Raw genomic sequence first — 14,299 nt, 5'->3', positions numbered from 1 at the left:
AAGGGCAGTGTCCTGGAACGTGAGACTTTGAGTATGGTGATGAAACTGATGAGGAGGGTCATTACCTCGCCCAGGCGGCCTCACCTGTTATGCCCAACAGGGGCCTCGTTGGAGGATGGGAGGATCGGACGGTATAGACAAGGAAGAGGGAAGGAAACGGCCGTGGCCTTAGGTGCCTGGAAGAGAAGTAGGAAAATACGAAAAGCCACTTCGAGGATGGCTGAGGTGGGATTCGAAACCCTTCTACTCAGTTGACATCCCGAGGCTGAGTAGACCCCGTTCCAGCCCTCGTACTATTTGTTTTCAACTTTCATGGCAGAGCCGGGAATCGAAACCGGGCCTCCGGGAGTGGCACACATTAACCACTACACCACAGAAGCGGACTAGTACTATAATTCTACCTATATGTTTATGTTAGTGCTGAAATCCGATTTCTTAATTTACTAATGCTGAAAGCCCGAAAATGTAATGTTATTCTTTAATAGGGGAATCAGTCTAGAAGGAAATATTGAAAGTGATGTGATTTCTATGCAGGTTCGTTGTTATCCTAATACTATGGGTTACAGGTACATTGCACGTATATAAAAGACGCCACTTACAAACTTGCTTGTTATCCGCGAATTTCTGTGGCCACAAAAGTCACTATTTTTCAAGAATGATGACATTTACACATGATAGATTGTCTGATTGTGCTATTTTGAACCTTTCTTCTGTCATTTTGAAGTTATTCGCGATCATGAATAATAAACAATCGGCTTTTAGCAACGGCTGATGCACAACGACTGGTAGAGCTCCATGCGGTACTGGATCGTGACGTCACAGCGCGCCGCTTACGTCAGAGGCCGTTTCACTCGCCTTGCGGAAAGGCACTATTAAATATTTTTTTAATGGTAGAAAACAAGGCAACATACCGCAATGTAATACGTTTACGTACTATTTCATTGGTGTACTTTTCAAAAAAAATATTTTTGAAAATGATGCATGTTCCCAATTGGGCTGCAGTAAGAATTGATGGTAGAATGAGCTCTTGGTTCAGGGTTAGTGTTCTTCCTAGGACCCTTCTAACGGGCGCACCGCCCAGCCATTTTCACTGACCGCCCGGCTTTCATAACCTAGATATCTTCTAGTTACATAATATTTCAATTTGCTTTACAGCGCACCGACACAGATATTTCTTATCTTGACGATGCAGTCGAAAAGTGCTAGGAGTGGGAAGAAAGTGCCCGTGGCTTAATTAAGGAAATTGGGAAACCACGGAAAACCATCTTCAGTGCTGCCGACAGTGGGGTTCGAACCCACTATTTTCCGAATGCAGGCTCACAGCTGCGCGCTTCTAACTTGCTCAGTTTACGTAATATTAATACATATTTCAGTCACTGAAAACCTACAAACTATTCTCCAGGCAGTGAGCGGGTCAGGGATGGAATCAATGGAGCCCCATCTTGCAGCGAGGATAGGAATTGTGCCAGCCGCTGAAGCCTGTCGCACTCCTCTGGGGCAATGATTAATGACTGACAGATGAAATGATAGTGGAGAGTGTTGCTGGAATGAAAGATGACAGGGAAAACCAGAGTATCTGGAGAATAACTTGTCCTGCCTCCGCTTTGTCCTGTACAAATCTCACATGGAGTGACCGGGATTTGAACCGCGGAACCCAGCGATGAGAGGCTGGCGCGCTGCCGCATGAGCCACGGAGGCTACACGTGTATTTCAGTCATTATGTATTTGAAATTAAAACGTAAACACTGTAAAACTGTTTATTTAAATGAAAAAGCTTCATTATTGTCAGCATAATTGCGCGAGTTACATCAGAGTTCAGCTTATCACGTAGTGTTGTGCGCGAGTGGTGCCTGGATTAGCGTGGAATTGTATGCGAGCACTCTATTCTGTGGGACATAACAAACCCGTCTGGCTCTCTATAGCAACCGAATCATTATGAACGAGCAGTAGAACACTAGAAGTTCAAACTGCTCTGTTACGTCTTCTTCGTGATAACACTAAAATAGTTCATTTTTGCAGTTAGTGTTTACCTGTCTAATATTATTGTTAATGGCTTGAGGGAAATAAGTTGAAATTCCATCATATTTATTTTTTACTTAGTATTCTACGCTCGGCTACTCATTGCTGCCACCCAGCTAACGAAAATTTCTGGGGAGAACACTGAGGGTACTTACAGGGTTTAGACAATGCTGTAATCTTTCACATTTGTTGTTCGTAGTTTACATGGATCATCTGCTGGAAGGTGTAAAGTGGCAGCGAGGGATTCAGTTTGGTGGAAATGTAGTAAGCAGTCTTGCCTATGCTGACAGCTTGGTCTTAATGGCAGATTGTGCTGAAAGCCTGCAGTCTAATATCTTGGAACTTGATAACAGGTGCAAAGAGTATGGTAGGAAAATAGCCTTTCGAAGACGAAATTGATGCAAGTGACAACTCTCGATGAAACTGATGTCAGTAGGTAAGGAATCCAAGTGAATTAAATGTCATATTGGTAATACAAAGCAGGAACAGGTAGATAATTTCAACTGTTTAGGATGTGTGTTCTCCCACGATGGTAATATAGTGAGATTGAATCAAGGTGCAATAAAGCGATCAGCATTATTCTGTAAGATGGCAGTGAGCTTCCGGACGAAACTATCTTTGCATCAGTCTGTTTGCAGACCAACTTTGCTTTACGGGAGCGAATGCTGGGTGAACTCAGAATATCTTATTCGTAAGTTGTAACAAACATGAAAGTAGCGAGAATGACTGGTGGTACAAACAGGTGGGAACAATTGCAGGAGTGTACTCAGTATGAGGAGGTAAAGGCTAATTTAGGAAAGAACTCGATGTCTGAAGGTGTACTCATAAACATGCTTCGGTGGTGGGGACATGTTAGGCGAATGGAGGAGGATAGGTAATTAACGGATCAGGTAAACTCAAAGGGAACCATAAAGGGAAATGATACACTCCTCGCCTCACAACTACCAGGAATTTAATGGTGATCTATTGCAGTAAAGCAAAGCAAGGAAAACAAACAGATAAAGAAAATTATACCCTCATTAAAAAAATCTACCGCAAGGAAATTGAACTGGCAAAACAACAAGCTAATGATTATTTTATTAATAACTCTAAAAATAAGTCCAGCTCCATGGCTAAATGGTTAGCGTGCTGGCCTTAGGTCACAGGGGTCCCGGGTTCGATTCCCGGCAGGGTCGGGAATTTTAACCATAACTGGTTAATTTTACTGCCATGGGGGCTGGGTGTATGTGTCGTCTTTATCATTATTTCATCCTCATCACAACTCGCAGGTCGGGCGTCAAATCAAAAGACCTGCACCTGACGAGCCGAACTTGTCCTCGGACACTCCTGGCACTAAAAGCCATACGCCATTTCATTTTTTTTTTCTAAAAATAAATGTAAGGCGGCCTGGTCCATCATAAATGATGAAATTGGGATGGCAAAGAGGGAGAATTCTGTGCCAATAGAACCAAATGTACGTAATGAATACTTTATAAACAGTGCCAAACATATGAATATCAGTGACACCTCTGCAGACAATGAAACTGGATACAACAATCTATTAAAGAATAGTGTAACTCCTGATAATAAGAGACCCTCCTTTAAATGGCAAGTTATAAACCCTAAGAAAGTCTGCAAACTAGTCTCAGAACTAAATTCTTCAAACTGTGAAGACTACTATGGCATAAGTAATTTTATTCTAAAACAAATTATTGACATAATAACAATTCCTTTAACTCGGCTCATCAATTGGATACTGGCTGAGGGAACCTTCCCAGACTGTTTAAAAATTACAGTTACAATTTATTCCTGTATTTAAGAAAGGAGATGTTACGGATTCAGGCATTTATCGACCCATTTCATTTGTTCCAATCATATCTAAGATAATAGAACATTGTATATTTTGAAGATTATAATTTATTAAATGCTGCACAGTTTGGGTTCAGAACAAATAAATCCACCATTAAAGGCTTAGAAGCTGTTGTGACTGAAGTAATTCAAGGCTTTGAGTCTTACCACATTACAAGTGCTACACTGTTAGACCTCAGCAAAGCTTTTGATTCATTACCACACAGTATACTGGTAAGTAAGCTTAGCTACTGTGACGTGAAAGATTGAGTTATTATTAATTACATCCTACCTCAATAACACGTATCAAATTGTACTGGTAGAAAATCAACGATCTGGGGCTCTAAAAGTAAAAACAGGGGTGGTTCAGGGTTCAGTTATAGGAAATTTCCTCTTCCTTGTGTATATAAATGATATTGTTAGTAATTTACCCTGTAGGTCAGTGCTCTATGCAGATGATATTACTATCATAATAAGCAACAGAGACTTAAAATATGTTGAGGAGCAAAGGATAGAAATGCTACACAAATCATCCTCTTGGTTGCAGGCAAATAAACTTATCCTAAATACAAACAAGACAGAAGTGATCTACTTCCATTTAATTAATTCAGGTCTGGGTAATAATGATCAAAATTCTGTCAAGTTGTTGGGACTGTATCTGGATTGTAAACTAACCTGGAACACACACACAGACACACGCAAAAGTTATGCACAAAACTGACTAGAGTGATTATTTTTGCTTCGCAGACTTAAAGGATCAGTTAGTAGTAGTCAGACTATGAGTGCATACTATGCCTTCTTTCACTCACACTTATCATATGGTACCATGTTATGGGGTAATTCAACAGGGGCTCAAGATGTGTTCAAGTGGCAAAAGAAGGCAATACGATGTATTAAAGGTAAGGCCACAAGGGAGTCATGTAGACCTATGTTCCAAGACCTTGCAATTATGACTCTTCCCTCCTTATACATTTATCATAGTATACTCAATACTAAAGAAAATCTCATCCACCTAACAACTTGCAGAAATGTACACTCATATGGCGCAAGATATAGGAACGATTTAGATTTACCACATGTTAGGCTGTGGAAAACACAAGAAAACTATAGGTATAATGGCATTAAATTATTCAACAAACTACCTGCCCAACTACTGTAAAGGATATGCCCCTATGTAACTTCAAAAGAACCCTTAAAAATTGGTTGACATCCAATAGCTTCTACTCAGTATCTGAATTTGAAGAAAAAACAGCACTGTTTCAAGGTGGGTAATAAAGGCCAACGCCATCCTAACAGGTTGGTAAATTAGCAGTTATTTATCACTCTCTTGGACGAATAGTGTTATGTTTATTGTAACTCTTGTGTATATAGTTGTATTTATTTTATGTGCTTAATGAGATACTTGTAATATTTTGTAACTATGTACCTATGACTCTGTCCGTTGCATTTGCCAGTTGCCTAATGACAATAAAATTATTGTATGGACTCTGTTATGGAGGGTAAGAGAAGTAGAGGGATACCAAGACGACCCAAATTGGGGCAAATATTCATATATAGGAATGGGAGTTAGGGATTGGAATAACTTACCAAGGGAGATGTTCAATAAATTTCCAATTTCTTTGAAATCATTTAAGAAAAAGCTAGGAAAACAACAGGGAATCTGCCACCTGGGCGATTGCCCTAAATGTAGATCAGGATTGATTGATTGATTGATTGATTGATTGATTGATTGGATGACCACCTCTTTGGCTGAACGGTCAGCATGCTGGCTTTGGTGAGTCCCGGTTATGATTTCTGGCTGGGTCGGGTTTTTAAACTGTCCAGTTAATTCCTCTAGATCGGGCTGGGTGTTTGTGTTCGTCCTGATGCCTTTGTTTACATACAGCACATCATACTACAAACCACCACAGAATCACGCAATGGTGAATACAGTCTTCTGCAGATTAGGCGTTATAAAAGACATCTGTGCATAAAAATGTGCTAAATCCATACAAAGTACTGACCCCAGGAAAAAGGGAAAAGGCCAGGGAAAACCTTTTGCAGTGAAATCTTATTGTATGGATAGAAAATCTTTATGCATGGAGATGTACAGTATGTATAACTTGAGAAAGCAAGTGGTACAAACAAAACTTTTTATTCTGTACTATGATGTACAATGTTGCTTGTACAACATACAGTCTGACCTATTATAAAATATTCCATCTAGAAATAGGTGTGGATATGAGGTATATTTATATATAATTTCTTTTAGGACCGTGCTCATCGGATTGGCCAATTGAAAGAGGTTAAAGTGTTCCGTTTCATCACTGAAAATACAGTTGAAGAGAAGATTGTTGAAAGAGCAGAAGTGAAGCTGAGATTAGACAAATTAGTCATCCAACAAGGTATAGTTCTACTGTTATTCTATTTTGAAGTGCTTGTTTCCATAAATTTGGGATTTTTTTTTTCCCCAAAATGTGCCCTTTTTTGTCTTTGTTCATGTGAAGTTATTACACCCTAATTTGGGAGATTTAATTATAGTTTCCTTCCTCTTTCACCTAGAATGTGCATATGGTGTTACCTTTCTATTACAAGTGAAATCAATATAACAAAAAGTTTATGTTAATTTTCCCTTCTATTTATTGAAGGAGCAATCCAATGTAGCTAGAATGTAGCTAGCTGGGGGAGCTGCGCTGCCATTGGCTGGTGTGCGTGATGTCACCCTGAGGGACCGAGCTGGATAGCTGCAGTCGCTTAAGTGCATCCAGTATCCAGTATTCGCGAGATAGCAGCTTTGAACCCCCTCTTGGCAGCCCTGAAGATAGTTTTCTTTGGTTTCCCATTTTCACACGAGGCAAATGTGGAGCTGTACCTTTTTAAGGCTATGGCTACTTCCTTCCTACTCCTAGCCCTTTCCTGTCCTATCGTCACCACAAAACCTATCTGTTCACAACTAAGTATTTATTTTCCATCTTGTTGATACGTTAGTTGCTTTAGGCAACTTATGGGTTAAAAGTGGTACACGTTTCATATATTAACATCTTCAGCCACATAACACTTGCTGATGAAAAATTCATATATTGACAAAGTATCAATACTCAGAATCATTAAAAAAAGAAATTAAAAAGGGCGGCTTAATGAACGCACATGAAGATCTGTACATTCATCTAGACAAACTTGTAAAGAAAAATGATAACCTTAATGAGGCTATAGAGTATAAGAACCAGTTATATGATCAAATTCTGGTGTATTGAAAATACTTGAGAAAGATCACAAAAAAAGAATTGGAATCTCCACCTCCAGATAGCCCTACGACGTGTTCCTCCGCCTTTGAAGCAGAAGGTAATGACGTACCAATATCCCCTGCTCTTCGACCTCCTCAAGTACGTGATCAAGAAAGAATACATCACTACTACACCAGACACAAGACCATAAAAAAGACAAGAGATACTGTTCCAGAGGAGAGCAGGTTAAAAAAAATTGACAACTAGGAATTAGTGATATCATATCCGATAGTAATCAGAGCCATTTATGAAACCTAGTTTTCATTTTGACAATTACTAAAAAAGGGTATAATTTTTAATTTATAAATTGATTTAATTCTTTTAAATCTTTAACATGAACTTTTTAAGAAAAGGATATTCATCATGACATATTCTCTGTGGACTATTGTACAAGTGTTTCCTTGACAACTGCTTTCAATTGTAAAAAGAATGTATATATTTTCTCATGAGTATTTTGTTTTTAATGTGTCATTTAATTTTCTTATGCTATTTTTAAGGACACTTTCTCTCAAAGCATTGATATTTTGTCAATATATGAATTTTTCATCTAAACGGTGTTATGTGGCTGAAAACGTTAATAATATACGAAACATGTACAACTTTTAACCAATAAGTTACCTTAAGCAACTAATGTATCGACAAGGTGGAAAATAAAGAATACTTAGTTGTGAATCTGTTAAAGTGCAATACAGACCATGAAGTTGATTTTATGTAAGACCTATCTGTGTCGGTCGACGTAAAACAATTTGTAATATATATAAAATAATCACCCTGAGGATTGTGCTACCGCCAGATTCAATGCATTATGTGTTAAAGGGTACAGTTAACTGAGTGTTTTTTGAGTAAATCTTCTTATATACAGTATTTTAATTACACTGTACTTAGTCATTTATTTTTAGAGGACATAACATTTATAAATTAAAATTAATAAAAAAAACACAGTGCCTCAAATCTGTAGCGGCAGTGATACACATACAGCGGCGATTGAGAAATTGAGAAAAATAACTTTTTTTAACCAAGTACTCAGACTAATAAGCATATAAATGAGGTAAACACTGTATTCAACACTTTTTTAACATAAAGGACAGTTAGTATCCAACTTAATTATCGCAGCTTCAAAAGAAAGAAACGTACAATTTATATGACATGTAGGTTACAGGGAATGCAATAATTTAAGAATATTTCATTATACATCTAGACTTACCTTCTGTTGAAGATTATTTATTAACTCATCTTAAATTTTGATAATGCTACCCAGAAAAGATTCTTCTTAACAGCATTCTTTTGTAAAATGCCCATGTATCTTTTCTGGTTCATCTAATCCTAATGTGAATGTTTTTGTTCACACATACAGCGATATTAATTTGTTGTGAATTTCAGGGAATTATGTGAACCCAAAATCACGTCATCAGATGAATCGTAACACATGACCATTTATATTCATTTCATCAAAGTTGATAACTGCTACCTTCTGTAAGTGCTTGAATGTTTCTGCCTTTAGCCTTAATGAGATCAAGAACTTCCGTCACAACTCCAGGTTTACACTTGAAAATGCTTGGCCCAATTTTGAAAGGTTGAGCAACAAGGTAGAGGATATCTCTGTTTTCACAAATAAACATAGGTAAAGGCATTTGCAATGTCCTGGAGGCCCCACTTCACTCTCTTGCTTTTGCTCGGAAGGGATCAGTCAATCGGTCACTACTGATTTGCATTTAGAGCAGTTGCCCAGGTGGCAGATTCCTTATCTGTTATTTTCCTAGCCTTTTCTTGAATGATTTCAAAGAAATTGGAAATTTATTGAGCATCTTCCATGGTAAGTTATTCCAATCCCTAACTCGCCTTCCTATGAACGAATATTTGCCCCAATTTGTCCTCTTGAATTCAAACTTTATCTTCATATTGTGATCCTTTCCAATACAATACAATACAATCAATACTTATTGTATTGATTAGGTAGTCAAATTAATAAATTAACTCATTGTTATTATTTCAAACATACTGCTTAGTCGAGCAGCTCGCCTCCTTCTCCCAAGTCTTCCCAGCCCAAACTTTGCAACATTTTTGTAACGCTACTCTTTTGTCGGAAATTATCCACAACAAATCGTTGGCCTGAAGAGAAACATTGAGACCAGACACGCTTCAGGTTACTACGTGCTTCTTGTTTTGAAGCGTGCGGAGATCATTTCGTAAAAGGTACAGCATATTTGGTAACTGGGACTTGTTCAAGGCCATAAATTATTTCCTTAATGACAAATTTTCTGTCTTCAGTCTTTGTATTTCTGTTTTTAGCCAATTGATTTCTTCTTTGGTATTGTCAACTACCTCGAGAATCGTGTCTGTACTCGTTGACTGGTGAAGTTTTGTAGAACCTAATGTAATACTTCTTGTGTACAGGTAGAAATTCATGGAGAGAAGGAAATACAGTAACAGGTATAGCCTATTCACAATAATTTCAGGTATTGTTTCCCTTCAGAATATCAGTATAGTGATTATTTTAATACCACTAATGGTGTAGTTGTTGTCAGCTGTTTGTCGTCAATGGTGCAGATGATGTCAGTTTCTTGTACTTGTAGCATTGATGTCATTTCCATGCCAGTTAGGAATATTTTGGGAGGGTACAGCATGGGCCTTCAATTTCCTTTTGTTAATGGTAAGCCCAGCAGTTCGTTTTTTAAATTCTGTTCATAGTTATGAGGGAGGAAATGTGTGGAACAAATTCTAGCAGCGTTAGGGTTGATTCTATCAGCTCTTTGAGACCATAACATCCATTTAGCCCATAAATAATATTTTTTGGAAAGCCGTGATAAATTATATTCTCAGTTTTATCGGCCATATTTTTACACTCTGCAACAGAGCAATTATTCATGCTTTTACTGATTTTACTACCTCCTTGCACTAAATAACAGCACGTAACCAAAACTTTCATTCCATCGTGTATTAATTCATTTAATAAAAACTCAATAAACAATTAAACAGCTGTCCGGAGACTGCTTATTAATGTTACCGCTTGGAACATGTTGTAGAAGTGTCCTCACAGTGCTGTCACAAGCTACAAGAGCAGTTAGCGCGGGAAAGCGATTCTGGCACCCCCTGGGAGCAATCATTCAATTAAGTCTGCAGCACTACTATGGGCACTAGGATATCTCTTTCCTACATTTTCATGGTGACCTCTTGGGATATTTTCTTGTTTCTGAGCCCTCCCAGACCTTACTCTTGCCAGGCTGAGTAGCTCAGAGGGTAGAGGGCTGGCCTTCTAACTCCAAGTTGGCAGGTTTGATTCTGGCTCAATCCGGTAGTATTTGAAAGTGCTGAAATACGACAGCCTCAGCACATAAAACAAACCCCACCTGTAGGACAAAATTGCAGCACCTTGGCATCTCCAAAGTAAAACCAATAACATTATTAGACCTTACTCTCTTTAAAGATGTAGTTACACGTTTCTCCTGCGATATCTTCACTGCAAAATCCCCAGCTCCTACCTGAACAATCTTTACTTCAATTACATTGTCATTTTACATGGTAAATCTTAAATCCTCTCACTTCAGACGGTTGAAGCGCTGGCCTTCTGACCCCAACTTGGCAGGTTTGATTCTGGCTCAGTCCGGTGGTATTTGAAGGTGCTCAAATACGTCAGCCTCGTGTCGGTAGATTTACTGGCACGTACAAGAACTCCTGCGGGACTAAATTCCGGCACCTCGGCGTCTCCGAAAACCGCAAGAGAGTAGTTAATGGGGCGTAAAGCAAGTAACATTATTAACATTATTAAATCCTCTCACTTTCCTGAAAACTACCTCCATTATGAAAGGCTGGCATTATAAATCAAACTAGCTGCCTCTGTGGATCCGTGGTAGAGTGTCGGCTTCCGGATCCCAAGATAGCGGGTTCAAACCCGGCAGAGGTAGTCGGATTTTTGAAGGGCGGAAAAAAGTCCATTCGACACTCCATGTCGTACGATGTCGGCATGTAAAAGATCTCTGGTGATACATTCGGTATTTACCCGACAAAATTAATTAAATCTCAGCCATAGACGCCCAAGAGAGATCTGGTTTACTCTAGGTCCGCTAGATGGCAGACAGAGTAAACCGGAACGTCGAAATTGACGAGCAGACAGCCAGATGGCGTCAAATCGAATTGTCTGCAAACGGTAGCTGAGGCCATACGATTATTATTATTATTATTATTATTATTATTATTATTATTATTATTATTATAAATCAAACTGACATATCTAAGAATCCCACCACTGTGTTTGGGCGGTATTTACTGATAACAACCTCATTCAGGGTAAACAGATTATGTAATATCTTCCATCATTAGGTTTTACCTTACCTGTCTGTTTAGTTGTGAAACCAGCACCCTTCTTTACCAGTACTCTATTCTTTGAATAAAGCTCATTTTTATGTTGCTCAACTCTGATTGTAGGTAGCTTTTCATATGTTTTGACTTCCTACTCTCGTCTAGTAATATTTCCCTGTCTTATCTACTTGGCACACAACCTTCATTACCTCCTTTAAGTTTTCAATATCCTCCCAAGAAATTCCAGCTCCAGCGTTCACTTAAATGCCTCCAATCACTAGAAGAACCATAACTACCACTGACATAAGGATATATTTTATTTATATCTTGCAATGCAACCTCCGTTTAGTGCATTGGTATTGCTCGGTAGATACTCCCATATTCCTGTAGTTACAAGCATGCACCCTTAGCTCACTATCTGCACTTAACGTCCATTCACCTCGCTGTTGGATTACAACTGACTCTATTCCCATCTACCGTACAGATCTCTACTAGTATTTTTAACACAAACACACAAAGGGTTGAGGGTGGGGATATTCCCTATCAAAAGCCATGGATAGTTCAGTAGCAATACAATCCATTTGACCTCCTGAACATAATATATCTGCTATATCCTGCTGGAATCCTACAAGTTGAACCTCACTGGAATAACCTTCTCTCCCATGCATGCCAACATACATACATACATACATACATACATACATACATACATACATACATATATACATACCATCGTCATCTGCTATGCTTATAATGGAGCGCTGTTCACCTTCGCTTCCATGCCAAGCTGCAAACACCTTGCAGGTGACATTTTTCTCACAGGAGCACTAATAGGATGTCCCTCTTGACAGCCTTCTTAGTTCTATGAGGCAAGCACTTCCCTTGTTATTTCCCTTGTTTTGGTGTTTAGTGAAGTCTTTGTGATTTTGAATAAGTTTCGTATTCATTAGTTATGGCTGAATAAGTATTACGCTTTAGGAATATAAGTATGAATTTCAGTTGCTCAGGTTTCCAGATTTCATAAATTAACTGTGTTTCATTATTTAGATTATTCTACATATACATGTGTATCAGGAGAAGTAATGATGTTTTAACTGTCGTGGGTGGATGGTTAGCTGCGGTGATATACTGACGTGTGGCATACTGCTGGAGTAAAAGCGGGAAAGTGAAGGGAATTTCATTTTGTGAATATCCATGCCATTCAGAGCTTATACAGAATTGCCTCAGTGCTACTTCAGCCAATTTTGAGTCAAGAACTTCTTCCATATGTCGGTGGCATTTTCTTCCATTGGATTTTTTCCCTGGGTTGAGAATAAATAGGTTTAAGGCTAATGTTCCCCCCAACTGTTCAAAGATATTCTGTATATTAAACACCTAAAATAACCCTAGAAAGAACTGTAAAACATGTGAACTATGGAAGAAGGGGAAGTTAGATGATGACTACAAATGATTCGGCACATGCTAAAAGGGCCTCAGTCACAAAAAATGGCAAAGTGAGTTAAGCATAAAAATCGCATGCTATAGGATAGCTTCAACTATCTATGCTAAAAGGGATTGAGTCATACGCACGGGTTAGCTAATATTAGCTAGGGAAATTCCTAACGTACACTAAAAGGGTCGCTGAGAGACAGTTGTTTTCGTTTTTATCAAAACTGGGTTGCTTGGGCTGAGGCCCTTTTAGCATGTGCCGATTCAAATGGTGTATAGTCAAGGCAATAATTTCTATTTATTTCTTTCTTTATTTCTTTATTTATTACATATATAACCATTATAGACTGTTATACCTTTCAGCGTTCAGTCTGCAACCCACTGTGAATTTACTAAACGTCGCCTAGTGCTGTGGCCTCATTTAGTTCTGTACATCTTATCTTTAAATTGTTAGAAACTGAGTCTTAACTATCGTCGTCTTGGTCTCCCTCTACTCCTCTTACCCTCCGTAAGAGTCCATTATTCTCCTAGGTAACTTATCCTCCTCCATTCGTCTCACATGATCCCACCACCGAAGCCGGTTTATGCGTACAGCTTCATCCATCGAGTTCATTCCTAACTTAGCCTTTGTCTCCATGTTCTGAGTACCCTCCTGCCATTGTTTCCACCTGTTTGTACCAACAATCATTCTCGCTACATTCATGTCTGTACTTCTAACTTATGAATAAGATACCCTGAGTCCACCCAGCATTCGCTCCTGTAAATCAAAGTTGGTCTGAAAACAGACTGCTGTAAAGATAGTTTCGTCCGGGAGCTGACATCCTTCTCACAGAACACTTGATCGCAACTGCAAGCTCACTTCATTAGCTTTACTACACTTTGATTCTGTCTCACTAACTATATTACCATCCTGGGAGAACAAACAACCTAAATACTTAAAATTATCTACCTGTTCCGCTTTATATCACACCGAGCTCGATAGTTGCAGTCGCGTTAGTGCGGCCAGTATCCAGTAATCGGGAGATAGTGGGTTCGAGCCCCACTGTCGGCAGCCCTGAAGATGGTTTTCTGTGGTTTCCCATTTTCACACCAGGTAAATGCCGGGGTTGTACCTTAATTAAGGCCACGGCCACTTCCTTTCACTTCCTAGGCCTTTCCTATCCCATCGTCGCCATAAGACCTATCTGTGTCAGTGCGACGTAAAGCAAATAAACAAACAAAGCTTTGTATCACTAATCTGACATTCAGTTCTGTTGAATTTCTTACCTACTGACATCAGTTCAGTCTTCGAGAGGCTAATTTTCATACCATACTCATTGCATCTATAGTGAAACTCGGTTAAGAAGTTCCCGCCTAAGAAGTGTGATATTCTTCGTTCCTTGATCGGTTGCATTAAGATACATGCATATTTTTCCCGCTTAAAGTGTTCTGTTGTAAATATATTTCCCAGTTAAACAGTTCAAATT

The 14,299-nt window shown here is 38.8% G+C and overlaps 1 protein-coding gene across 2 annotated transcripts in view; it reads left to right on the top strand.

Moving 5' to 3' along the window:
- The window catches only part of Iswi (Imitation SWI), a 304,965-nt gene that overhangs the window by 192,829 nt on the left and 97,837 nt on the right, over positions 1 to 14,299 (top strand). For both annotated transcript variants that reach the window (XM_068225541.1, XM_068225540.1), the window contains exon 13: positions 6,098 to 6,230. In XM_068225541.1, the coding sequence (XP_068081642.1) occupies positions 6,098 to 6,230 (133 nt within the window). The remainder of the gene's footprint in view (positions 1 to 6,097; positions 6,231 to 14,299) is intronic.

The sequence above is a fragment of the Anabrus simplex genome, chromosome 1 (assembly GCF_040414725.1).
Source record: "Anabrus simplex isolate iqAnaSimp1 chromosome 1, ASM4041472v1, whole genome shotgun sequence".
NCBI classification, from domain to species: domain Eukaryota; kingdom Metazoa; phylum Arthropoda; class Insecta; order Orthoptera; family Tettigoniidae; genus Anabrus; species Anabrus simplex.
Note: the sequence above shows the minus strand (reverse complement) of the source record. Positions and strands in the feature narration are given on the sequence as shown.